We start from the raw sequence: 27,710 nt of genomic DNA, 5'->3' as shown, positions 1-27,710 counted from the left end.
AACATTTTTAACACAAGAACGATGCAACTAATTTTAATGTGTATTTACAAACGAGTTTTGGTTTGTTGGGAAATTTTTTTTTAATCCAACATGGATTTTTTTTATTTTTATTTCTATAATTTCCATAAGATTTGTATTAAATAGCTATACAAGCTCTTCCAAAACTATCTGCCAAATCTCAAAGCATCGGTAGAGCTTCGGTAAAGCTTCGTTTAAGCTTCTTAAAGACCTTATAAGTACATCGTTATAAAGGGTCCAACTTGTTCAACGGTAAAATCTTACTAATGTAAAACAGAAGCTGAAATATATCTTCGTTAATACCTTTATCGATGCTGAAATGTTAGTTGAGTAATGGGGCTGGGTAAGCGGATCCACATTGCTTTAAAAAAGCTATGCAACCTTTTAACAATTGTGGCCTGAACTTAAAACAATAAATTATTTACATCTGGCATTGCTGCAACAAACAACATTGACACAACAGAATGTCACACAAAAGTAAAATCTACAAAAAAAATTAAATAATTGATGCAAAACGAAAACATTTGGTGTGTTTTTTGTATTGTTTCCTTCGTACTGTTCTGCGTGTTGGTTATAAGGTGGTGGTGTTTTTTTCAATAAAAACTTTAGTGCATATAAAAAAAAATACATCCACGAAAAAAAGTTATTATTTAACAATTAACAATAACAAAAACAAAGTTCAAGTGCGTGTGACTCATTCAGTTTGATTGATTTAAAAACACCTCGTGAATATAATAAATTCGGTTAACAACCGAAAAAAACATGAATAATTTCTCGCATTTTGCAACCACAAAATTGAAATTTTGAGAAACACACAAACGAAAGACCTTTAATAAGCAACAATAGAAAAAAAAAAAATTAGCTAATAAAAAAACAAAACAACCGTGAAAAAAAGAACAACACAACAAACTTAAATTTTTCTCTATACATTTTTTATAACTGCATAACATTGATAGAGAGAAAGTTTAAATTAATTGAATAAAAAAATTATAATTCAAACAGGAAAAATACCTAACTTGGTTGATTTTCCTCCATCTGTAAGTTAAAAAGAAAAAAAAAAACACAACTTGCATGCATTTTTTGCGATTCCCTCTACAGAAAAATAAAGATAAAACAAAATTGAAAACAAAAACAGGAATTTCCAGACGAATTTTTTTTTTTGTTAAGTTTCGAGTTTTTTTTTTTTTTTGTTAGTTTTCTTATCGATTATAAGTTCAAGTTGGAAATTTTCTACTTCTTTTTTTTTTTCTTTACCTAAAAACCATGAAAATATGTTTTTTTTTCTTGTTAGTCGTCTACGGGGTTTATAATATGGTTGCGTTGTTGTTGTTCGTCGATCGATTGTTTATGATACACTTCTCACAAAAAATTAAGGGACAACAATTTTTTTTATATTCGAGTTGTTTCTCTGCCAATATTTTAGTATGAAAACGGGGTCAAATTACAGCATACGATTACGATCATTCGCTAACGTTTTTAATATTTGTGTCTCTATTTAATTAGTAGAAAAAGATAGGGACACATAGCAACCATACGATAACGAACGTATGCCGTAATTCGACCCCAGGTATGTTGTATGTATAAAAAAACGGAAATGAAATATATTAAGAACTTGAAAGCCAATTTTCCAAAAGGCAGATAAACCTCAGTTAAAACTATTCCTATGAATAAACGTTTTTTATATTGGCATTATTCTTTTGATCGTCTTACTGATTAAAAACTCAGGGCTTAGGTAATCGATACAATTTAAAGCACTTCCGGTGAATTTTAAAGGCAATGGTAGTCTATAGACGGTGACAATCCGTCCCGGTTTACCCGGGACTGTCCCGTATTTCTATAGCTTGTCCTGGGTTTTTATTTAAGAAACCCGGGACGTATAAGTGTCCCGTATTTTGTAATTAATCTCTTATTTCCACATTCTCTGATTTTTGTATTCAAAATTTTAAATTAGTACGGACAACTAAAAAACAGTGGTTGGAAAATTTTTTTTTTCTAATTTTTCGAATAAAAGCATTAGCGCAAAATTTTAAAAGATTTAGTAAATTGCTAAAGCTATTTAGTAAGTTACTAAGTTAAATCTGTATGCTTTTTGGCTTAGTAACTTACTAAAATGGCTTTAGCAATTTACTTTATCGCAAAAACCAGAAATAACAGTCAACCTTTATTTTCAATCGGTTTCTCTCTGAGAGTTACCACATTACTTTAAATAGTTTCGGTTAAGGTTTGAGATTTATTTTTAAAAATCAAAAATAAAGGTTATCGGTTGAGATTTATTTTTTATTTTTTTAAATATCTCTCAAGGGTTGAGATTTTTACAAAAAAATAAATGGAAAAGGTCAACCTTAAACCGTTTTCGCTGAAAATAAATAAAAAATGGTCAATTCGATGGAAAATGTCGAATACTACAAGAATGTCTTTATAATGCAAAAATAAATATGAAAAGGATGTATTTTCTAAGTTTATGTATTAAAGAATGTATGAACTTAATAGACTCTCAAAGTTTTTTAGACCCAAGATTATATCTCTTTTCGTTTAAAGTAAAATCGAAAGACGAAAATGTGTTTTCCACTGTGATTTGAGTCGCTGGGACGACAAGCACAAAACCAATGCAATTTCTAATATTTCAGGAGACCGATGTTCTAATATCTAGGTCAAAGTGTTCAGCTTCCAGAAGCGTTTTCGCCCGCCCAACTTCAAACGGCTATATCTCGGAATTTTGAAAAAAAAAGGTAGCGGGGACTCTAACCTACATTTGGGTACAACTCCCATCCCTGTAGGTGCACGCGTTCTCAAACCGGGAGAACTTAAAGGTAAAAAAAAGTTAAGCCCGATTCTGAGAAAATAGGCATGATGTGGCGGTTTAACATGGAAGATGATTTTTTAAAAATCTGACAGTGTGCAAAGCGTAGGCCCATGACACAAGCTATCATTTAGCATCACTTCCAAAAATTGCTCTCAAGCGGTTTAGCTTCCAGGAGCGTTAAAAGATTCGGGGATTTTTCGAAAAAAATTTTACCCCATCTTTCAAACGCGATTTTCTCGGAATTTTGAAAAAAAAAAATCCAAAACAAGATTATATTACTATCGGGTAGCTGAGAATATAACCATTCATATGGCACCACTCCCATGTCTCTAGGAATTGATACATTTGCAGATGAGATTTAGGTCCATTTTCTTCACTCGGAGTTGAACATAACTTGAGAATTTTTATATTAAAAATTCTCAAGTTATGTTCAACTCCGAGTGAAGAAAATGGACCTTAATTTCTTCTCTCAGCGATAAATAAAGGTTTCTCTCAGACCTTGACCGAAATTTTTCTTTTTTAAAAATAAAGGTAATTTTATGACCTTTATTGAAAATGGCGACAAATAAGAGTTATTAAGGAACCTTTCAAAAGGTTGAGATTTATTTCTGATCTCTGCTTTATCGTTTAAAATTTTGCGCCATTGGTAAAATTCTTTTCGTCAATTATTTAGTTCCAGCGTGTGTTTGTCAGGTTGAAAAAGTACACCAGAAAAAGTTATTTCGAATAATGTTAAATATTACAAAATTTTGATAAAAAATATTTTTTTAGAAGTATTCTTGATATCTAAATTCCTCGTAAACGACTTTTATAACACAACAAAAATGTTCCCATAAATTATGAAAAATCATTTTATCAATGTTTTCAAAATGATCCAACGATTTTTTTATCTGTCACGGGTTTCGCTCCTAGAAATATGGTCACCATAACTATATTAAAAGGTTTAGAAAAAGCCATTTTCGGAGCAAAAGAAATAAAACGCGTGTTCTTACTTGGATGAAAGTTGGAAAAGAGAAAGAAATTTTATTCAATGATAATGATAATTGAGAATTCAAAAATGTAAAATATTGATAACTAAAGAACAAATGTGTTACATAATAGAGTTGCCAGTTGCATTAATTTAAAGTTTACATTTTATTACAATAAAAGGACTTACGATTCTACACAAAACTCTCGCAAGAATATACCTTTTATAATACAACTCTTGTAACTATAGTATTGGCCTAAATTTGATAGTTTTTTGTATAAAGTATATGGATAAAGAAAGGGGTTTTGATATTGTATTCAGGATAAATTAAGTCGTTGAGTGTTAGAACAGTCCAATCAAAAAAATTTTGAACTAGACCACCGTTTATTATATTATTCTTAGATTATAACTAAAAGCTAACAAAAATCTTAAACCTTTGAGCATCAAACAATAATTAATGTCGACGTTGAATGAAATGGAAATCGCATCGATAGAATGTAATAACAGTACGAGGACTAGATTTATTTTGTTCTTACACTCAAAAAATGAAAATAGTAGGCTAATTAAGTATAAATTCGTCTCCCAAAATAAACTGTTATTTTGTTTATAGGTAAGTCTACATGTGTTGGTCATTTTTGCATTTAAAACTCCAAATTGCATTTTTGGCGCTAACACTGTCATGCTACATAAATGTTAGTATACACGACTGGAAATTCTTCTAATATTGGCCGAACAGTCAAAAATCTTCCAATAGCAACCAATGAACATCCAATTTTCTAACAAGTGAAAATTGTTTATTTAGACAAATCATTGGTAGAAAATCGGTTGCAAATTACCGATAATTTTTTGTCTTCCAATTATTGTCTGTTTACGCGGTTGATAAACTTTAGAGAACAAAAAATTGGTTGATTCATTGGAAGACAATTTACTTGACAGATGACGAAAAATATAAAAATTTTTTTTAGTAGTTGGGCTTAGACAAGAAAAAAATTGTATGGGAGCGGGGTTTATTTCCCTCCGATTACATTGCAAAAAAAATAAAATGCACGACTGGGGTCGCACGTACTTGCTCTTATACTAAAGTAACTCTTATGTTAAAGCTTTTTATTCCAGAAAATTAGGAAAATTTTATTATTTGATATTTTCAAGAAATTTCATAAGAAGTGTAAAAAAATAAAATCTGTTTTTATAATTAATTAAACACCGTTTTAAATGATGTTTTTCAAAAAACCAAGTATGCCATTTTATTACTTGTATAAAAAGGTATTTTTAGAAAAAAAATTTCGAAAAACGTTAGAGCCGTTTTTTAAAAAAATAATTTTTTATATATAAAAAATTTCTAACATTTTTCAAAAAAAAAGTTGGTATGCCATTTTTAAGAAATAATTGATTTACGCATAAAAACGAAATTTCAAAATTTTTCACTAACTCGTTTTCAAAAAATTGATTTTTCAAAAAAAATTTTGAAACATTTTTTAAAAATCCAAAAATTATTTTTTTGAAAATTTTCTAAAATTTTAATATTACTTTTACTTAAACGCTTTTGTATAAAAATTCGTTGAAATCGGGTTAATCTTGTACGAGATATTCAAAAACCAAAAAAACCGTTCTATGGCAGGTACCGTTAATAACGGTACAAAAAATATTTTTTTTATTTCAAAAGTTGGCTCTTATGGTAAATACTAAACACAAAAATTTTAATCAAAATCGTTAGAGCCGTTTTTGAGTTATTTGGTTTGAATTGAGAAATTTGTATGGGAGGTACACTTTCTAAGAGAGATAAAAAAAAACAAAAAAAACCAACTTTCAGAATTCCATAAAAATCATCTGTACCAAATTTGAAGAAAATCCGTCCACCCGTTTAAGCTGTGGAAATGTGTACAGATGGACGTACAGACGCACAGACGCACAGACGCACAGACGCACGGACGGAATTGCGAGACCCACTTTTTTGGAATTCTCCATCATCGTAATGTTGGTTTTGATTAAAACCTCAAATTTTTTTTTCGACACGAAACCAATACTTGCCCTATTGAGCAAGTAAAAATATTAAAGAACTACAAACATTTACAAAACTTTTTTGTAAAGCCGATAAAGTTTTTAAATATTATTTTTAGATAAAGCTGTTATAAGTTTTTGAAAAATCCATTTTCAATTTTAAAATTAAAAAGAAAAAGAAATTGCAAAAAAACCGGAGAACCGGATGCAAAAATGTTTTGTCGGTTTCAAGAAATAAAACAAAAAAACCAAAACTACTTCAGTCAAAAACATTTTAAAGCTTTATTTAAAACAAAATGTGGAATGTATTTGTGGGAAATTCTTCCCAAAAAATCATCCAATTTTAGGTTGTAGGCATAGAATTTCTACAGGAGAGCTATATTTTGCATAATTTTATTTCAAATAGCGAACTTTTTATCGCTTATATTTTTTGGCTTGACTTGAACTTTTGGCATGGTAATTCCGTTAAGCCAGAAACGCTAACTCCAAATTTAATTATTTCCCAACGTAATTTTGATTTCAAATTTTCTATTTTATGCTCCAACAGCTTTGACTTTTTTATTTATTTTATTTTTTTTTGTAAAATGTACTGGTAGATACCTACCGAGTTATTTAATGAAATGCACTTTTGTGCATCTTTGATTCAATGAGGTGGATCGAACTTTCTCTCGATGTCAAAAATGCAGTTTCACTAGATTCAATATCAAAACAATAACAGCTATAAAAGATAAAATGAACAAAGACTAAAAAATTCGGTCATTTTTGACAAGTTGCGACACTCGGGTCTGAAAACTTAGGCTATTAACATAAAAAATTGTACCAGAAATCATAACTTCCAGATTTGAGAAATGATCTTCCTCTTAGGATCGAAAAGGTTACTACTAAAAATATTTTTTCTTGTTTTGGAAAAAATTATTCGAAAATTGCAGGAGCAGGAGTGTATTTCCCCCGATTGTTTGGTGGGGCAATGAAATACAAAGTTGACTTGAAGTAAAAGTTCATTTATTTAGATACATCATTGCAATTTGAACTTAAACAGACACGGAATTGCAGAGCTGGTTCAAAACAGGGGTTTTTCGAAAGTATAACCTAGCAAAAATAATCAAAATCCGTCCGAAATTAGAAATTATACACTCCGTTCACCTTGAATTAAATTTATTTCTTAAAGCCTACAATAAAAACTATTTTTATTTATTTCTCTTCCCATATCGATTTAAATAAAATTTCTAGTGTTTGTTTTTATAGAGAAGTAAAATATGTATTTTTTTAAATACATATTTTTGAAAACCAGGACATAGAGTTTGAAAACTGCTCTTCCAGAGCGTTTAGTTAATTTCTTCTTTAAGCTTAATATCAATTATTTTTGTAAGAAGTGTTTTATGAACTCCAAACTAAACATAATTTATTTCTATTTCTTTGGTTATTTTATTATTCTTCTATTTCTTTATTTCCTTTTTCTATCATTTTTCTATACAAATAAAAAAAAAAAAAAAAACGAAAAAACACCCACAAAAAAACTAGAAAAGAAATGGAAGTTTTTAACACAAAATATGCAGTTTTAACCAAACGCACGGACCTACGTCTTGATCTCTGCGCCCTTCAAGATGAAAAAGAAAACGAAAAAATCCCTATCGAACCTGGAACACTTGTTAAAGTCTATGACACAACCACTGGCGGAAGCGGCAGCACAAACAACAACACTTTAAACAACAACAGTAGTAGCCAAAGCAACAGTAATAGCAACAGCAAAACAACATCCGTACAGATTCTCGACTATTTTAATCACAATCCAATTAGTGAGAATCTATACGAGTGTCCGACATCACATTTGAAGCGTATCCATCAGGATATTTGGCCATTTGGCATAGCCATATCAGATCCAACACGTCGCCTGCAATTCTTTCTTAGTACAGAACAATGTAAGCATATTCTGTATTTGCGAGAAGGCGAATTGGTGGCTGTGAATGGAGCACTATTTGGAAATGCGATGCGCTACGAATGCATTGTTCGATATATTGGCCTTGTGCAGGAGATGGGCCCAGGCTACTATTTTGGGCTGCAAATTAGGGTAAACTAAAAAACAGCATTCAAAAATTGCGCTAATTTTTTTGTTTGTTTATGTCTTTGTTTTATTTATTATTTATAATTTTTATTTTTATTATTTATCACTTTCTTTGCACTATGTGGTGTTTTGGTTTTGTTTCTTTAATTTCATAAAATTTTTAATTTTCCTTTCGGCATCATTTAAAAAAAAAATAAATTTTTAGTTTAATGGTTGCTTTCAAAAGAAAAGAAGGACTTTATAAATATATATGTTTGCTATCCAGATCTAGATGTTAAAAAAAGAACATTCATTGGCACCATACTCACAGCTAATACACTATCTCATTTTGTCGTCTGCAATTAGTTAGGGTTTACATTACATCAATTCAAAAATCAGTCTCAAGTTTTTGGGAAAACTACTTCAGTAAAAGCTTTACTCTTAAGCTGGATGAACCCATAAACTCTGCGAGACTGATTTACCATGCTAAAATAGATTCATTCTGTATATCAAATTGTTTCTATCTTTTTTTTTTATTAATTATCTCTCCACTTCAACAGAGTTCAGAGAATGTCAATTCTCCACAGGAATTGGAAATCCCCTATGTCATCAATTATATGCAATGTGATCCGCGATTAGCTTTAATCGTTTCAGCCGACTGGATTGAACCTATTGATATTAAGAAAAAATCCTTCCCTCGAGAATTACTTTGTGGGACAATAGATAAAGCCCGTTCAGCTATTGGCCTAACAGCACGTCAATCGACATCTCGAAAAAGCTATAAGAAATCACCCACCAAAAAGGATTCTCTACTCTTCCCGCAATCAGAGACACAATTTTACGTGCCTAGTCCAAGTGCAGCCGATGATTACGCCAGTAGCAGTGGTTGTGAAGAAGTTGACACTGCAATGGATCGAGGAGGACGTAGTCTAGCAACAGCACAAAATCCAAAACATCCACGAAAGGATAATAAGCCCACAACAATAACACATACTTTTACCAAAGAAGAAACCACGATCTCACTTCCTGTACCACAAACTCAGCAGCAATCCCAACCACAACAACAAGATCAAAAAGATAAATCTAATCAAAGTGACGAAGATTTAGTTCCATTGGATAATGAAGATTACAACAAATATGTTGAAAACTACGAACGAAATTTAGAACAGCGACAGCTGTACGAACAACAACAACAAAACATTCCACCGGGTATTTTGAAATCCAGCAAACCTGCTCAACCTGTTGCCAATAATCCAGGTGGAGCAGCAACAACAACTGTGAAGAAGAAAACTGTAACAACAAGTATTGAAGTACCTGTTAAGCCGGTAACCATTATGAGTCTAGAAGATCGTGATATCATTGTAATTGATAAGGCAGATATTAAAGAGTCTACAAAGAATGAGGCAAATGTTATCGTTGTAGATAACCCAAGGCAAACAAAAGAAGTTGATTTGGCCGATTTGTTAGGTGGCAATTGGCCAAATAATGCTGGTGACGCTGCTATGGTATTGAATACAACAGCACTAGCAGATCAAAATAACAAATTGACGAATATGAGTAATGGTGGGGCCAATACGACAACAACTGCGAATGCTGCTGCTGGTGGCAGTGTTGTTTATGTCAGCAGTAGTAGCAATAGTAGTGTGAGTAGCATGAATCAGAAAATAGATAGTAGGAGTAAGTCAGCCAATCCAATATCGCATTTGGTTGGGACGAAAAGTTTGGATCGTAAGAATCGGGATCCACATTGGGCGCATTCAGATTTGGCAACAATTTCGGGAACTTCAACATCCACAGGAATAGGAAGTGGAACGGGTGATGGAATGAAAAAGGAAAAGAGTGAGTAATTTTTTAATATCTTTTTAATTAAATTTAAAATTTCTTCTCATATCAAAATTATTCAATAACTGTGAGTCATTTCATATCGAAATGAAGTAAACAATACTGGAATTGTTACAAATTATGTAGAAATTGTTTTCTAGATGAGATAAGCCTAATCAAAGAAATAAAATGATTCATGTAACGCATATAATCAAACGCAATCGAATGACTCTTTTGTATGCTCTTGTTTATAAAAATAGAAGAAGATTTATTTATTTTTCAATTTTTTAAACTTTGATCTGAAGTGTTTTATCTTCTTTCTCTATCAAGATGTTAACAAAAATAATATATTTATCTCGGGCGATTAGTATCGATAATTTATTTTGTGAAAATGTGTAAAAAATAGCTGTCCATATCCACTTCACGTGTGTTTTTATTTAAGAGTGTTTGTTTTACTTTGCGAAATATTTGTTGATTATTTAATTTATAATTTGCCAGGCAGCTTTTGAATGTATTGACAGTGTTTGAATAGAGACGTCCCATCAACAAAAATTCTCAGTGAGAACTAAATCCAAACGTTATTTTATCTCAGACAATTATAGTAAATGTAGCTCAGAGCTAAGGGGCCATTCCGTAACTCGATTATCGATATCGTTTCGACGATTGTTTGATTTTCGTAACTTCAATAACCACTATAGTTGCAAACGATATCGTTTTTTTTTTCCGTAACTAGATTATCATCCTGAAAACGATTGTGCTAAAACGATTATTAAAAAATCTCAGAGATCTCTTGCGGTACACGCACAATGTGGAGAACATAACATGCGAACGTCAGCAAATATAGTTATAATATAATCGTCTTCTGGCTTACATAAAATTTTAAGAAACGATTATACTCATAAGTGGAAATCTTAAAGAACTATTGTCTATAAATGAAGCTGATAACACTCAGGTATCCATTCCTCAACGAGCTTAACAAATAAACTCAAATAAGCAGATTTGAATTTTACTCTTTTTCTTAGTAAAAAATAATAATTTTAGCACATGATTTGCAAACAGTTTGTCAGTCATAGGTCTAGTAAATGAGTCCTATTTCTGATGACATCCTAATCTTAATAGAAGTGAGTCTAACTGAAATGTAAAACTAGCTACCTTTGGCTATCTCAAAATTCTTAACTATTTTGTTTAATAAAATTACTTAGTTTTGACCAGTATAATTAGTTACCAGTCGCAAAACCTCAATGCTGACATTTATTAAAAAATCGATCAAAGAAATGTGTTTTTTGGCTGTTTTCGTTTTAAGCAGAATTTTTCTAGTACATATAGCAACTAAATTTTTCTTCATCATCTTAAATTACAAGTTAAAAAAAAACGCTGTATTGAAATTTTCCAAACTCAACAATGTTTTCATCAACTTTTAAGTTATAAATTAAATTTTTAAGAACTAGAATTTGAATACGTTGAAATCGGCTGAAAGCCAAAATAGATTAGAGATTTTTGGTGAAGAAGTTTCAATTTTAAGTATTGCTTCCTTAAAGTATGGAGTCCTTTAAAACTGCAATTGCGTTTACATTTTTTTTATTCCTGTACTATTTTTTAGTAAGATACTACACAATAGTAATTCTCCTCTTTAAAAACCCATCAAAAGGGCAGAATCATAATGGTGACGATCATAATGGTGTCGAATTAAAAAGAAGAAGATTGTTTTACTTGGTAAAATGTAACATCATAGTCATATCACCCATTAACTGCAACTATGTGTTTTAAATTACATGTGGTGAAATAAAAACAACTATTAATTAGTTAAAAAGAATATTATTTTTACATACATATATGCAAACAACAAAACTTTCGAATTATTAGTTAAATATTAACGCTTGCCGTAAGTGTTCATGACTAAACTATGAAAATTCTTTAAATGATTCACCGGCTACTCTACATGAAATTAAATTTTTTGTTGAAAATAAAGAATTAACTTTAAACAAAATCCATAATTTGAAGAACTCGTGTTACAGAACTTTTCCTGGAACTGGAAATAACAACACAACAGTTTTAAATCAACTTCATCAATCGTTCGTATTTGTTTTCTTAAAACAAATATTAATGATGCTGAAAGATTTATTAAACATTGATAGCATTTCACTTCTTACTCTCTTACTATTTCCAGAAAAAAGTGTGTAAGCTAACATGCTAGCGAGCGTTTTCGAAAGCTCTAAAAAATAGCTTGAATTGTTGATACTTAAAAAAAAAAATTATCAAGCAACTATGTACAATTAAAAAAAAAAAATTGTGTGAATAAAAAATGTCATTATTTTAATATCAGCTTTCAGTGAATCATCGGCTTTCTAAATTTTGTTTTACCTTTTCTTAAAATTAAGAAAAATACTGAAACAAAAATTGAAAAATTTTCTCTTGCTTAAAATGCTTTAAAATAAGCTTTATAGAACTTTTCCTGGAACTGGAACATTTTCAATAACCACTTTATCAATTCGGATTGTGGATTTGTTTATTTATTTATTTTCATTTTTTGAGAAAATATTTTCTCTATACTCATAACACCAAAAGATTTTCCAAACATTGATGTCATTCCAACTCTTGCTACACCGTATTGAATAAATACAGAAACAATATCATATCCATAACACCTTTACCGATACTGACCCATGACATTTTACAGCCTATTCTGCCATTCAAAAAAATTTACTTTCGCTCTCTCAGCCTATTGTCTGCTTTTCAAAAATTCTCTCTCACATTTTGCAGGAAATGTGTAAGCAGATGTGCCAACGAGCGTTTTCGACAACAAGTGAGAGTTTTTACTTGCGCGTCGTCGATCTATTTTTGGTACAACACTCTCCCCATAACATAAACTCTGAAAATAGACAAAAGTTCTACACGAAAAGTTGACACATTATGGGTGGGAAAAAAAAGGGAAAAATACATTTTCGCGATTACTTAGCTAGTTGGTAATTATTGATTGTTCAAGTCAGCCGCTACCGAACAATTGCTCGGAAGATATTTGAGCTTTTTTTTTGAGAACAAGAAAAGATACAGAAAAGATAATTCCGAGACCAATTCGGTCGCACATTAAATCATTTATTGGCAATTGTGTCTGCCTTTATGGCATCATTTCTGTATTAGTTTTCTTAAATTATTATAATAAGGCGAACATTTTGAGCAATAAAACAATGGAAACATCCACCGAATGGTTTCACCAATACACAAATGATATTCCGCTTACGGTTCTTGAGCTATTTTCATTTAACGACGATGATGAAAATTCTTCCGATGGTGGATATGGAGGTTGTTTATATTCTTTTTTGCTTAAAAAATGATCTTATTTTTCATAAAAACTTAAAAGAAAACATTTTTTTTTATTTCCAGAGTTGAGAAATACAATCGAACCACTGTACGATAATGTCAACACACTTCCAGCGGTACCGCAAAGCATTGCTCTTGCCTCACCTGAAGAGGAATTTATTCAAGCTTCGCCAATGCACGATGTCCCTGGGACCAATTTGGGAGTTGGATCAATGGTTGAGGTATCAACCGAAACAAGTGAAGATCTGTACGGAGTAATAAGATGGATTGGATGTCCACCGAGTACAAAGACTGTTATGGTAGGAGTTGAGTTAGAGGATGAACAGGAAGACAAGCGATTGCCACTAACCGATGGTGTTTATAATGGAGCCAGGTAACAGATTAAATTTCCTACAAAAACTAATTTTTCAAATCCAACTTTTATTTTAGACTCTTCAAATGCCAAGAAGGACGAGCATTGTTCTTGCTGCCAAATCAAGTAGCAAAAGATAGACGGTTTGTAGAAATTGACACACCACAAGGAGCTGCCAAATCAGCTGCAAAGACATTAGACTCGAAAATGTTTGGCCAAGTGGAATGTCCATCTGTGCCAGGAGCAGTTTCACCATTGAGTAAGTTGACATATTTTCCATTCTTAACCAACAACTTTAATCTAATAATAATGTCTTTCTTCCATAAGAAATATACAATTTGGATGAACTAGAAGAGATGTGTGGCAAATTTAAAGGAATTCAAGGACATCATAATTCTTGTTACTTGGATGCAACACTATTTTCGATGTTTACATTTACAAGTGTATTTGATTCATTATTGTTTAGACCACCGGAACCAGAAGTATGATTACAAACCGATTGTATAAATTCAAAATAACGATTACATTTTTGCTTTTAGGACATATCACATTATGAAGAAGTACAAAAAGTCCTTCGAGAAGAGATTGTAAATCCTTTGAGAAAGAATATGTTTGTTCGAGCAGATCGTGTTATGAAATTAAGGCAATTACTTGATAAATTAAGTTCTGTAAGCGGATTAACAAGCGAAGAGAAAGATCCTGAAGAGTTTTTAAATAGTTTATTGGCGCAGATATTAAGGGCTGAACCATTTCTTAAGGTAAGTTGTATTGAAGGTCATGTTGGTGACAACAATATTATAGTTGTTTACAATCGAACAAAAAGACAAAGACGGGATAGTTTCTCATAAAACTACATAAAAAATCTATAAATACACCTGAAAATCTCATCAAAAAGAAATATCAAACTACGTACGACTTCTTACTAAGAAGCTATGCCTAAAAACCGGAAAAGTTTGCCTCTGCTTTTTGGGGTATACTCGGCGAACACCACAATCTGAGCACTTGTGTGAAGTAGATACCTTATTATCTCTGAGTTAGAAAAAAGATGATGGATTTATTTGGTGAAATGTAATTTTAGCCCCTATAATTCCAAATAGCAGATTTCTCTTTCATAAAGCAACGGTCATGTCACCTATCCTCCATTAGTTAAATATGTTTGTACGAGTATCATTATTGCAAGCGTTCACGACTTAACTATTAAAATTCTTTAAATAAATCACCGGTTCTTCATGAAATATAAACTTTTAGTAAAAATAACGAATACATTTTCAACAAAGTCCATAATTTGAAAAACTCGCAGATAAGTTTAACACAACTTTTTCTGGAACTGGAAATAACAACACAACAGTTTTAAATCAACTTCATCAATCGTTTGTTTTCATTTTTCTTAAACAAATATTAATGATACTGAAAGATTTACTAAACATTGATAGCATTCCAATTCTTAATCTCTCACTATTTGCAGAGAATGTGTAAGCAAACATGCCAGCGATATATGATGTACTTTTCATAGTGAAAATAATGTAGACATTTTAAAAATTTCTCCGTTCAAAAAAAAGTATCTAGTTTCAAGTTGTTGATGCAGTTAAATTAGTTCAATGAGGAATAGGCTACACAACGATTACAAAAGGCATAAAACGTAAATAATGAAGTCGGCAGTTTTTTAAACCTATCTTCTGTAAACTGAAAATAAAACTCTAACTTTTAATTTTATTTTATGTCTAAACGGTTCCTTTAATGCGAAAAAGGCCTTTACATCTAAATCATGTAAAATGCCATGTTTTAAAGCGTAACAATAGTAAAATTGGTTTTATTGTCGTTTTAGCAAAAAAAAGAAACTAATATTCAGAATTCAGAAATAATAATCTTTTATGAGTATATGATGGTGAAAAGTACACAATAGTTAAATGAGGGGTGGTTGTAGTTGAAAGTAATTAACAAAAGGTGCAATTTAAGATGGTTTATTAAGAAAAAATCATCCCTATAGCATAAAATCAATTGAAAATTATAATGTACCATTTCTATTTTACCGCTTGCGGTTTTTCATGTTCTAAACAAAATATCTCTAAAGCCTTTGGCGTTAGGGAGATGAGCCCATACAAACTTTAGATCCCCACGTTCGTTCTGGGCCCTGTTATTTACTACATCAGCAACCGATTGTACGTCGGGAAATACTTGTTATTTTTTAAATAGTGCAAATATTCTAAAAAAGTGCTTCGAGAAGTCCAACAGGCCGCCGCAATTAATGTTTGTAGCCGATTTAAACAATGTAGTAAGCTCTGAAATAGGCCTCTGACCTGTTCAAAGAAAGATTTGATAAAACAAAAATAAATTTAAAGGAAACGATCGCAGTGGATTTAACACCCCTTGCATCTCAAACGTTCTATTTAAAATTTGGTATTTCGAAAAGAGCTGTTATTTGTAAAGAAGGGGCGGAAGATTTTTTTCTGAACAAACATGAATAACCTTGTAGGTTATGATTATGTAGCTATTAGAAAAAAATTTTGAGCTCGTGAATCCAACTCAACTTTGCTAAAAATGTCTGGAAGTGCAAAACACTGATACATTTTCGAACTTTTTTGAACATTTCTGAGATTGATACTCCATATTTGTAGGTTTAGAATATTACATCACAATATTACAGCACAAAGATTAATTCATATAAACCCAGTTGGCAAACGTTCATTAATAACTTTTTGACTTATAATAATAACTTTTATTTGTGACTTATAATAATTCATCGATGGAAAAAAAAGATTGTTCTAAGTCATATGCACATATGCGGATGATCTGGTTGTACTTGTATCAGGAAAGTTTTTACCTGTGATCAGTGAAATGACTGACACGGCTTTGAGAAAAGTTAGCAACTGGGCTACAAGCTGTGGAGTTAATCAAAGTAAAACGGAACTGATGCTTTTTACAACTAAAACCAAAATCCCTGTCTTCCCTCTACCTCAGCTCAACGGCCAAATCTTATCACTTTCCTCTAGCGCCAAATATTTAGGTGTAATTTTGGACACTAAACTGAGCTGGAAGCTTAATATAGAAGAGCGGGTTAGAAAGGCGAGCATTGCTTTCTATGCCTGCAGTAAAACCTTTGGGAAAAAATGGGGTCTTAAATCAAAAATGATTCTATGGACTTACACAGCGGTTGTACGACCCATTCTTACCTACGGCGCCTTTGTTTGGTGGCCTGCACTTAGTAAAGCTTATAACATCAACAAACTTAAGAAAATCCAGAGAACAGCAAGCGTAGGGACGACTGGAGCCCTCCGGTCGTGCCCCACGGAGGCTCTAAACGTTCTCTTGCACCTCTTACCCATAGACCTTCATATTAAATACCAGGTCTCTTGTAGCGTTTTAAGGCTAAAAGAAACAGGTAGTTGGAAGGCAAAATCTTTTGGTCACAGTGACGCAACAAATTTAATACCATCGGATATGCTTCTGACACCCACGGACTACTCCACCCCTATTTTGAATACTGTAATGAATTGCAAGGTCAGCTTCCCGTCGAGATCAGACTGGGAAGAGGGCATTGTGACGAGAGGCTTCGACACCTGCATTTTCACTGATGGCTCAAAAATGGATTGTGGGGTCGGTTCGGGTGTCTACTATGAATCCCTCAATATCTCAAAATCCTTTCGACTACCAAACTTTGCCAGTGTATTCCAAGCGGAATTGCTGGCAATTAAAGAAGCTTGCAAATTACTTAGAGTATATCCAAATCAAAACCAAAATATAGCTATACTAACAGATAGTCAGGCAGCTATAAAAGCAATTGCTTCGGTCACGACATCCTCCAAATTGGTTCAGCAGTGCAGAGAGGAACTCTCATTGCTGAGTGGAAGCCTCACAATCACTCTCATCTGGATCCCAGGTCACAGTGGTTTTGAAGGCAATGAAAAGGCGGATGAACTGGCCAGGCAAGGATCAGCCCTTCATGAGTCACTAGCAGAAATAGTTAACATTCCCATAGGAGTCTTGAAGGGCGATATCTTCTTAAAATACCTAACAAAAGCTAACAATAGGTGGCACAACTTGACTAGCTGCGTCATATCCAGAAAAATCTGGCCCACCTATAATAAATCCAAAACATATGACCTAATCTCTAGACCCAGAAAGATATCAGCAGAATCGTTGCAGTGTGCACAGGACATTGGCCGATAAGGGAACATGCAGCAAAGTTGGGTATACCGCACAATACTTACTGTCGCAGCTGCTTGGACCAGCAAGAAAAAGAAACGGTCTTCCATTTCCTATGTCAATGTCCCGCCCTTGCTAGGAATAGAGCACTCTCTCTGGGGAGTGAATTCTTTAATGTCATAGATAACATCTCAGAATCAAAGATCAAAGACTTGATCTCGTTCCTAAATGCAACAAAGTGGATTTAGGACTTCCTAACACTTGTTTTTCCCTTTTTTAAAACCAATTAAAAAATGTATTTCAAATAAATCCAATTATCACTCACAGGTTTCATAAGTTTTGGTATCAAACCGGCGCATCCTGCGCTAATTGGGTCAATCAAACATGGTTTGCCTTGACCGCCATCTCTACCTACCTACCTAAGTCATATGCAAATCCTATGTAGTTAGAACAACTTTGCTTTAAATTTCTTTTTAAAACATTGTTTGGCAGTGCAGCATACCCTGTAGAACTGTCGCCAAACTTTTGTTATTTTTTATTATATTTAAGTGCATTTATTTAGTTTAATTTAATGGACACTCGGGCGTATACTCACTTTTTTAAAAACAACCAAAGAAACTACATAGTTGAAATGTTTGAGCGTAGAACTTATATTGAATGGAAGTTCAAGACTGAAAATTGAATTGATAACACTATCAACATTCCTTTCCGTGCATCGAGCTTGTATGTCCAAAACCGTTCACCCGTTAACTATTCAGAATATTAAACACAGAGCATCCGAAAGCACTAATAGAGATGTCAAAATGTGTTGAAAATTAATTAAACACAAGAGTGAAATTAAGTCAGTTTACCGAAGGCTTCAGGTTACAGCAAAACTAAAAAAACCGAAGGTGGCTCTTTAGAGACATAAAAGGCGTTTTAAGGATGAGACTAGAAACTGGTCAAAAGAAATCTCTCAACCAAATACTAATTGTGCCATGAAAGTGACAATTTCCATATGAACTTTTTAAACTATGAGTCATAAATTTTACCTGCTTCAATAAATATTTATTTGTTTTCTAATTTCAGTTAAGTTCCGGCCAAGATGCCTTCTATTATCAACTTTTTGTTGAAAAAGATGAACGTCTTTCATTTCCCTCAGTTCAACAATTATTCGAGCAGAGCTTCCTTTCATCCGACATTAAATTGAAAGAAGTACCATCATGCCTTATCATACAAATGCCAAGATTCGGTAAAAATTTTAAAATGTATCCGAGAATACTTCCATCGCAAGTACTTGATGTTACTGATATTATTGAAGACTGTAAGTGTAAATTAGAATTTAATTTCAAGCTTATAATTTTGAAATACTTTTTTTAGCACCTCGCCAATGTTCTGTTTGTGGAAAATTGGCCGAGTACGAGTGTAAAGAATGTTTTGGTATTTTACAATGTGGCGTTGGCTTAGAGAGTACTGCATTTTGTAGAAAATGCCTAGAGACTGTTCATTCCCATGCAAAGAGGTGAGTTTTATTATATCTTAAAAAAGTTGCGATTCAAATCTTTTTTGTATTTCCAGAGCAAATCACACACCCAAGGAGATCTCGGTTCCCCATGATTTCAAAATAATGGTTGAACATTTAAATGTTCCACGATTGTTTATGGAACTATTTGCAGTCGTGTGCATTGAAACTTCCCATTATGTAGCTTTTGTTAAAGCTGGTTCAGGTCTTGATGCACCATGGTGTTTCTTCGATTCCATGGCTGATCGAAAAGGTATGAATTTTGATTTATATCCTAAAACGACAAACTTTTAAATCATTCTAAATATAAAAGGTGAACAAAATGGATATAACATCCCCGAAATGATATCTGTTCCCGATCTGCCACAATGGCTATCAGAAGAAGGAGCTCGAGCAGTAAATGAAACATCATCAAATGACAAAATGTTACCGGAGCATGCCAAACGTTTATTTTGTGATGCATACATGTGTATGTATCAGAGTACAGATGTAATGATGTATCGTTAGGAATAAGTATTTAAACAAAAATTAACTAATAAATTATTAATTTACAATGCAAACAAACACACACATACACCATTAATAAATTATGATATAATGAAATATTAAAAACATTTTTAGAATACATAGTATCCAATTGTGAACACATATAGTTGAACTAAGCTGTAGAAACTTATTTATTATACGAGTAACGATAACAAAATTGAATGCAAAGCATAATAATTAATTTATTAATAATAATAATAACATACAAACAATATTTTTTGTCGTATTGTTACCTACTTTTAAAAATTTTACATTTAAGTCAATATATATATACACCACTAACTACGAAACTAGTTTTATTATTTTTTATTTAAATGAAAAAAAAACAAAAAAAACAAATCAAAAATAGAAATAAAATCTGAACCTAGGAGATTTTTTTCTACTCTTCGAACATACCTCTTTTCATGTGATTTAGGACTTGTTTCACAATCCGATATCCGATTTTCATTTAAGTAACTAGTTATAGTCCAAGATCCCAGGGCCGCCAGACATTACTTATTTTCTCAAGAAAAAAATGTATGGAATTACGTAGTGCTAGGACATACTATTAGTGAATGGATACTGGCTATCTTGTGCCGACGGCCATTTTACCACTAACAGGTGCTAAAGGTACGAAAAATACGTAGTTAGATTTCTTATTTTCTCAAGGCTGATTTTTATATATGATACTCAGGGAACTAATACATTAATTTTTGTAAGCTGCCAGACCCGTCGGATGGGCCTAACACCTTGCCAGACACGCATAATAGGAATCAGGAAAGTTAGATTTTATTATATGGGGGTCTGGGAAAAAACTTATAAAATATTTTGACTTCAGGACTCGAAAGAGTATCAAGACACGCGTCGAAAACCACATTTTGCACAATCGCATCCAGAGTCATTTGGCCGCCATTTTGTTTTTTTAATAAAAATTGCAATTTTTCACATAACTCACGTATTTTTGAATCTACAGAAAAAAAATGTATTGCAAACTTGAAGATAATTTAATTTACTACAATATATGTTAAATTACTTTTTTCGATTATACCTTCGGTTTAAGAGTTAGGGTGGTTTTTTTTTGAAACCATATTTTCGTCATATCTCATTTATTTGAGCTTTTTTGAAAATTAACTTGAAGTAAAAGTTGTAGATCTTTTTATTACCTTCAATTATTACATTAACGGTTTTTCGATTTGACAGTCCGTTTTTGATCTGCAGGAAAAAAACTTCAAAAAGGTTCCAATTTTTTAATATAGGAAAAATGTTCTAGTACAGGGTAATTTGCATTAGATATAACAACAACCTAGGCGTGTAGGTTGCACTCAGACAAGAAAAAATCGTATAACTAACACTGCCAGACCCATTCCGACAGCCATTTTTTTTGCCAGACACCTTAAAGCTTTGAAAAAAATAGTTTAACTTTACTTATTTTCTCAAGCTTCATTTTTATACATGATACTCAGGGAACTAATTCAATAAAATTATTTTGTTAGCTGCCAGACCATCGGATAGGCCTGACACCTTACCAGACACGCACAAATGCTCGCTAGATTTGTTATCAATAAAATCTAATGGGTCTTCCGTAGTATTGAAGTAAAATGTTTACGCTTAATAATACCAATAATTACTACATTATTAAAAATATATACCTACCTTTAAACTCATAACGAATTAGTTCCATGGGTATCATGTATAAAAATGAAGCTTGAGAAAATAAGTAAAGTAAAAAATTTTTTTTTTTAAAGCTTTAAGGTGTCTGGCAAAAAAAATGGCTGTCGGAATGGGTCTGGCAGTGTTAGTTATACGATTTTTTCTTGTCTGAGTGCAACCTACACGCCTAGGTTGTTGTTATATCTAATGCAAATTACCCTGTACTAGAACATTTTTCCTATATTAAAAAATTGGAACCTTTTTGAAGTTTTTTTCCTGCAGATCAAAAACGGACTGTCAAATCGAAAAACCGTTAATGTAATAATTGAAGGTAATAAAAAGATCTACAACTTTTACTTCAAGTTAATTTTCAAAAAAGCTCAAATAAATGAGATATGACGAAAATATGGTTTCAAAAAAAAACCACCCTAACTCTTAAACCGAAGGTATAATCGAAAAAAGTAATTTAACATATATTGTAGTAAATTAAATTATCTTCAAGTTTGCAATACATTTTTTTTCTGTAGATTCAAAAATACGTGAGTTATGTGAAAAATTGCAATTTTTATTAAAAAAACAAAATGGCGGCCAAATGACTCTGGATGCGATTGTGCAAAATGTGGTTTTCGACGCGTGTCTTGATACTCTTTCGAGTCCTGAAGTCAAAATATTTTATAAGTTTTTTCCCAGACCCCCATATAATAAAATCTAACTTTCCTGATTCCTATTATGCGTGTCTGGCAAGGTGTTAGGCCCATCCGACGGGTCTGGCAGCTTACAAAAATTAATGTATTAGTTCCCTGAGTATCATATATAAAAATCAGCCTTGAGAAAATAAGAAATCTAACTACGTATTTTTCGTACCTTTAGCACCTGTTAGTGGTAAAATGGCCGTCGGCACAAGATAGCCAGTATCCATTCACTAATAGTATGTCCTAGCACTACGTAATTCCATACATTTTTTTCTTGAGAAAATAAGTAATGTCTGGCGGCCCTGGGATCTTGCTCTATTAGGAAATCTTCCAATATTAGCACACTTTTTCAAAAAAAATATAGGTTAACAAGATTTTATTTCCGTATCATTCAGCCTTATTGTCGTTTCCACGTTACCTAGGTTTAACCAAAATAACTTTTTTTTGGAGGAAAGTCACTTTTTTGGAATTTTCCCATTTTAGGCTTTTTAATTGTTTAATTTTTTTTTTTTTGTAAACGTTTACGTAAATTGTAAATGGCAATTAAAAATGATAAAATAATAAAGAAGTGTAACTTTTTATACGTACAAACACTTATTTTATCCGACTACGGTTGACATAAAAAAAATTATGATTGCGTTTGACCGGGATTCCGGTATGTTTTAATGTTTATCTGTTCTATCATAACTTCTAAGCTACCTATTTATAATTTGATGATTAAAAAATCGTCCGTCTTCTAGTAAAAGGACAACATGAAATTTAATCTACGGTCAAACGGTTCTACAAATACTTTTGAACGAAATTAAAACTGCAAATAATTTAAACAAAAAATAAATTTTAAATATTGAAAACCCACTAATTTTAAGCACGTTCCAAAAAGTATGAGATAAGCTAATATAGTTTGACTATTAAGATTGACAGTCACCTTACGCAGATCAATTTTTTGTAAAATGACTGTCAGCTATCAAAAATCACCTTAGCCGATTCCACCCCTGATTAAAAAACTGATGTGTACCGAATTGCTGAACTAACTCCTGAATAAAGAATTTGTACCCTTTAAAAGAAAATACTCGGGAATAAATAAGAACTAAAAGGGTACTCACTGTGGAATAAAGGAAAACAACATTACGCTGAAACCCCGTATTTTTTTTTTATCTTGTCTTGAAATAAATAGGTTTAGAGATTTTTTTAATAAAAATTCCAAAAAGTTTTCAAAGAAAAAATATGTTTTCGCTATTCTGCATGTACCATTTACTTTTGGTCCAAAAACATTACACAAGTCCACATAAAAGACTTTAAAATCTCTAAAAGTTTCATGTCTTCAGGAAGATTTTTTTCGTTCCCTTGTAGCGCTTCTTATAATTAAATTAAATTTTAATAAGTGTTCTGCAAATCAACATTTCTAGTGGATACAGAAGACAGAACTGTAAGTTAAACCAGTTTAACCTTTATATCCTTCTCATATCCATCATAAGATATATTTGTTTAGTTGAAACTATTTTATTAACTATGAAATTAAGAGAAATGTACTGGTTGCTCGGACAACATTCTAGACTTAGTATTGAAATAAAATTATTAGTTTACAAGCAAGTACTTAAGCCTGTCTGGACATATGGTATTCAACTCTGGGGTTGTACGCGCGATACAAATTTAAATAGATTACAAACTTTTGAAAATAAAAAAAAATAAAAACTTTTGCCAAAAAGCATAGAAAACGGTTAGTCGAACATACTAATAGAACAATACTAGAAATTCTCGACGAGACAAACTTAGTACGACGCTTGCGAAGGACTAAACCTTCCGATTTGGTACAGTGAAATTTTTCAATTTAATTCCTTTATTTCAAAATATCGGCATTGATTAATATAAATTAAAATGTTTTAGAGATTTATTTGTTTAACTTCTTTTAAAATATTTTTTTTTTATCTTGATAACAAAATTTAAACCATTACTTAAATGATTTAATTTAAAACAAATGTTATTTATTTATTTTTAAATATCATCAGTAGGAACTTTCACCGGAAAGTTACCTGCAACACGTAACTTTACTTCGAGAAAGATAAATTGCTAGATAAGTTCCATCTGAACTTAGTTGCAATCGGGAGGAGGAGGTGGTTTTAGTGGTTAAGAGTCCCACATATCTATGAGCACGCGTTTTCCAGTCCTCATAAAATCTTTTGAAGATTTCAACACCCACCCACGGGAAAAAAAAAAAAAGTTGAAACTATTTTAGGACATCCATTTCGTTAGCATCTTATGAAAATTGGACTTGGTTCATATAATGAATTTTTATAAATTCAAGCTGATTAATGAATATAACGAGGTTCCCCTTGAGCACTCCTTTCCGTGCAGTATCAACCCAATTTGCTCCTGGAAACAAAAATCATTCCAACAAACAAAAAAAAAAAAAAACACTATCCAATTTATTCTTCGTCCATGTGTAAAATTGTATATTTATAAAAAAGTGAGGCTTTATAGCTCAAGGCAATATTATAAAATTTCTTAAAAAATTAGACAACCCATGTAAAATTTATATATTATAACAAAGTGTATATAGTAAAAAAAAAAAATAAATGCATATCTGGAAGACATTTTCGTCATCATAATAAATCTCTTAATCCCTCCTTTTTTGAGATTACTTCTCTTCCTCCTCCTCCTCCTCCACTGTCAACTGTATAATCGGTTTCCCTTTAACAACACTATCCCCCTGCTTTGCTCCAACACTCTTAACCACACCATCTCTCGGTGCCTTCAGTACATGTTCCATTTTCATAGCAATTATAACCGCCAAATTATCACCTTTCTTAACTTCATCATCAGGTTCAACTAAAAGTCTCTCCAACACACCTGGCATTGGTGATGCAACAAAATTACCATTACCACCACCAGAAGCTTCTTCATTCGATGTTAGGAATTTAGGTTGTTTTACATTGAATGAGTATCGACCATCAGCTGCAAATATATCCAAATTACCATTATAAAGTGTCGAACTGAATGATGATATATCTCCGTCGATATCTAGTTGAATAGTACATCTATTGTCACAATGGACGAGGAGCACTTTAACATTCCTCCATGCTCCACCATTCATTCTCATTTGAATATCATCCGAACTACTTTTCAGCTCGACTTTAAACATCTCTCCATCCATTTCTAAAAAGTACTCTCGGACAAAATCATGATTGACACGATATCTCAGAGCATCTAAAAATGGATCACCTTTTGTAAGGGCTTTTAAGTTGGAATTCTTCCTCACTGCATTGTCTTCATTAAGGAATAGAGTTGCCGCTGCTTTCATTGCCAACTCTTCAGTGACATTAATCGGCGGAAACAACGAACTAAAATGTTCATCAATAAATCCCGTATGAACATTTCCAGCTCTAAAATGTCCATGCGACGCCAAATCAATCAAAAAATTAACATTTGTATCTAGCCCAGCAATTTGATATTCTCCCAACTTGCCAATGAGCAAATTCAAAGCACTCGTCCGATCTTCTCCCCAAACAACCAATTTAGCTATCATCGGATCATAGTGAACAGATACCTCATCACCCTGCCGAACTCCAGTTTCAATTCGAACATTTTTATCAGCTTTGGGAGTTGACAAATGGCGGAGCTTTCCTGCTCCAGGAAGGAATCCATTTCTAGGATTCTCGGCATAGATTCGGGCTTCGAATGCATGACCTTTCCTTTTGATTTGGTCCTGGGTCAGAGGAAGTGGTTCCCCAGAGGCAATACGAATCTGCCATTCAACCAAATCGGTATTGGTTATCATTTCAGTGATAGGATGCTCAACCTGCAAGCGTGTATTCATTTCCATAAAATGGAACGAATGATCAAATTTGTCAAGAATAAACTCAACAGTTCCAGCTCCAACATAACCTACAGCTTTTGCAGCTCTAACTCCAGCTTCTCCTAGGTTTCTTCGGAGTTCTTCCGACAAACCTGGAGCTGGAGCTTCCTCAATTATCTTTTGGTGTCTCCTCTGAACGGAACAATCTCGTTCGAAGAGATACACCGCATCGCCGTATTGATCGGCAAAGACTTGTACCTCAACATGACGAGGTGAACGGACATATCTCTCCAGAAGCACTGAACTATCGCCAAAGGATTTGGCAGATTCAGTTCTAGCGGAATTCAGAGCTTCCAAGAACTTCTCTTTACTTTCGGCAATTCTCATGCCTTTCCCACCTCCCCCACGTATTGCTTTAATCATTAAAGGAAACCCTATTTTATCGGCTTCTTCGATGAGTTTGTCGTCGGTTTGATCTTCGCCGTGGTAACCATTTATAATGGGTACCCCAGCGGCAGCCATTATCGACTTGGAGGTACTTTTGATTCCCATATCTCGAATAGCTGAACCTGGTGGTCCAATAAAAATAACCCCCTCTTTATGACATTGTTCAGAGAATTCAAAATTCTCTGAAAGAAATCCATAACCTGGATGGATTCCTTGGCAATTAGTTTTTTTGGCAATGTCAAGAATTACAGAACTTTTTAAATATGAATCAGATGAAGAAGCTGTACCAACACGATATGCTTCATCAGCCATTAAAGTGTGCATTGAATTTTTATCGGCATCGGAATATACTGCAACTGATTGAATACCAAGTTTTTTGGCAGTTCTTATCACTCGGCAAGCAATTTCACCTCGATTTGCGATGAGGATTTTTTTTATTGGTTGAATGGTGACATTTTTGTGGGCTGGTCGAGTTGATATGTGAAGGTGGGAGAGGAAGTTGTTGACCGTTTTGAGGTGCTTGAACATATTTATTAAAATTTGTTTTTTTCTTACTAGAATTTAAAGTTTAATTTTTTTAACGTGTTGATAACAAGAATTGATAATTTTTTATATGCATACTAATGTTTTTTGTTATCAAAAACAAGTGGGTATGTGACCTTGGGGGTAGCTGTCACTTTTTTCTCTTTGTCTTTAGTAGTGACCTCTGTGTTTTGGAAGTTGCATTAGAAAGGAAAGAAAGATATCAGTTAGAAATTTGTAATTTGAATATGTTTACTATCAGCAGAATCCAAAAAAGTGTAGTTTTTAAACTAGTGAATAACATATGGCCGTTAGAAACAAAAGATATACCTAGTTAATACCGGGATATCTATTTTAAATAGTTTAAAAATGGTTATTAACTTTTAAAAAAGTCACAAATAACCATTTTTAATTATGTGGGTATTTAAAATAACTATCGCGATTTTAACTATTTTTTCTCTGAGTGCAGAGAAAAAAATTAATATTTGAGATTTCTACTCAGGGGGCTTGGTTTCATAAAAATATGAAACGACTAGAAATAAAATGCACGACTGGGTCGCTTGCTTGCTCTTGTGTTAAAATAATGTAAAAATAAAATAAAATCTGAAATCAAATTGCCCTCCAAAACAAGTATGCAGTTTTGATTGATATATTAAGGTGCATTTTTAGAAAAATTTTAAAAATCGTTAGAGCCGTTTTTTAAAAAAACTAATTTCTTATAAATAATTTTTTGGAAAAAAAGTTTTAAAATAAAATTGGTATGCCATTTTGTAGAAATCAGTAATCAACATCTTAAAACAAAATTTCAAATTTTTTTTAAAAATCCAAAAATTACTTTTTTGGAAATTTAATTTTTGGTTTATATTTAAATTACATAAATGCTTCTTCACAAAAAGTTTCGTTGAAATCGAATAAGCAGTTTCGGAGATAATTGGATTTGAAAAAAAAAACGGTTCTATGGCATGTATGGCGTTATGATTTTCAAAAAAAATTTTTCATTGAAAGATAGAACTTAGCTTAAAACTAACACTTGAATTTTTTAAACAAATTCGTTGGAGCACTTTTCGAGATATTTTAATTTTACTAAAATCGGTATATGACAAGTACTATTATTTTTGG

The 27,710-nt window shown here is 32.3% G+C and overlaps 2 protein-coding genes across 2 annotated transcripts; one reads left to right on the top strand and one right to left on the bottom strand.

Annotated features, from left to right (window-relative positions):
* The first annotated feature begins 554 nt into the window (after positions 1-554).
* LOC129912701 (ubiquitin carboxyl-terminal hydrolase CYLD) lies at positions 555-19,786 on the top strand. The gene is made up of 11 exons (XM_055991073.1): positions 555-1,055; positions 7,308-7,854; positions 8,388-9,666; positions 13,030-13,339; positions 13,396-13,577; positions 13,646-13,800; positions 13,858-14,076; positions 18,530-18,764; positions 18,821-18,962; positions 19,019-19,215; positions 19,276-19,786. Exons 2-11 carry the CDS (start codon positions 7,315-7,317, stop codon positions 19,467-19,469), a joined length of 3,453 nt encoding a protein of 1,150 aa, XP_055847048.1. The 5' UTR covers positions 555-1,055; positions 7,308-7,314; the 3' UTR covers positions 19,470-19,786.
* A 4,465-nt stretch (positions 19,787-24,251) lies between these two features.
* LOC129912711 (methylcrotonoyl-CoA carboxylase subunit alpha, mitochondrial) lies at positions 24,252-26,705 on the bottom strand. Its single transcript, XM_055991085.1, has one exon. It carries the CDS (start codon positions 26,595-26,597, stop codon positions 24,465-24,467), a length of 2,133 nt encoding a protein of 710 aa, XP_055847060.1. The 5' UTR covers positions 26,598-26,705; the 3' UTR covers positions 24,252-24,464.
* Positions 26,706-27,710: the final 1,005 nt, after the last annotated feature.

Source organism: Episyrphus balteatus, chromosome 1 (genome assembly GCF_945859705.1).
Source record: "Episyrphus balteatus chromosome 1, idEpiBalt1.1, whole genome shotgun sequence".
NCBI classification, from domain to species: domain Eukaryota; kingdom Metazoa; phylum Arthropoda; class Insecta; order Diptera; family Syrphidae; genus Episyrphus; species Episyrphus balteatus.
The sequence above is the reverse complement of the archived record's forward strand: the minus strand, read 5'-3'. Positions and strand labels throughout refer to the sequence as shown.

What these genes read in the sequence shown, in the direction of transcription:
- LOC129912711 (XM_055991085.1), bottom strand. Translation starts at nt 26,597, where the DNA reads ATGTTCAAGCACCTCAAAACGGTCAACAACTTCCTCTCCCACCTTCAC.
- LOC129912701 (XM_055991073.1), top strand. Translation starts at nt 7,315, where the DNA reads ATGGAAGTTTTTAACACAAAATATGCAGTTTTAACCAAACGCACGGAC. An exon ending in GGTGTTTATAATGGAGCCAG is followed by an intron (nt 13,340 to 13,395) that starts GTAACAGATTAA and finishes CTTTTATTTTAG; the next exon opens with ACTCTTCAAATGCCAAGAAG. An exon ending in TTCCATGGCTGATCGAAAAG is followed by an intron (nt 19,216 to 19,275) that starts GTATGAATTTTG and finishes TAAATATAAAAG; the next exon opens with GTGAACAAAATGGATATAAC.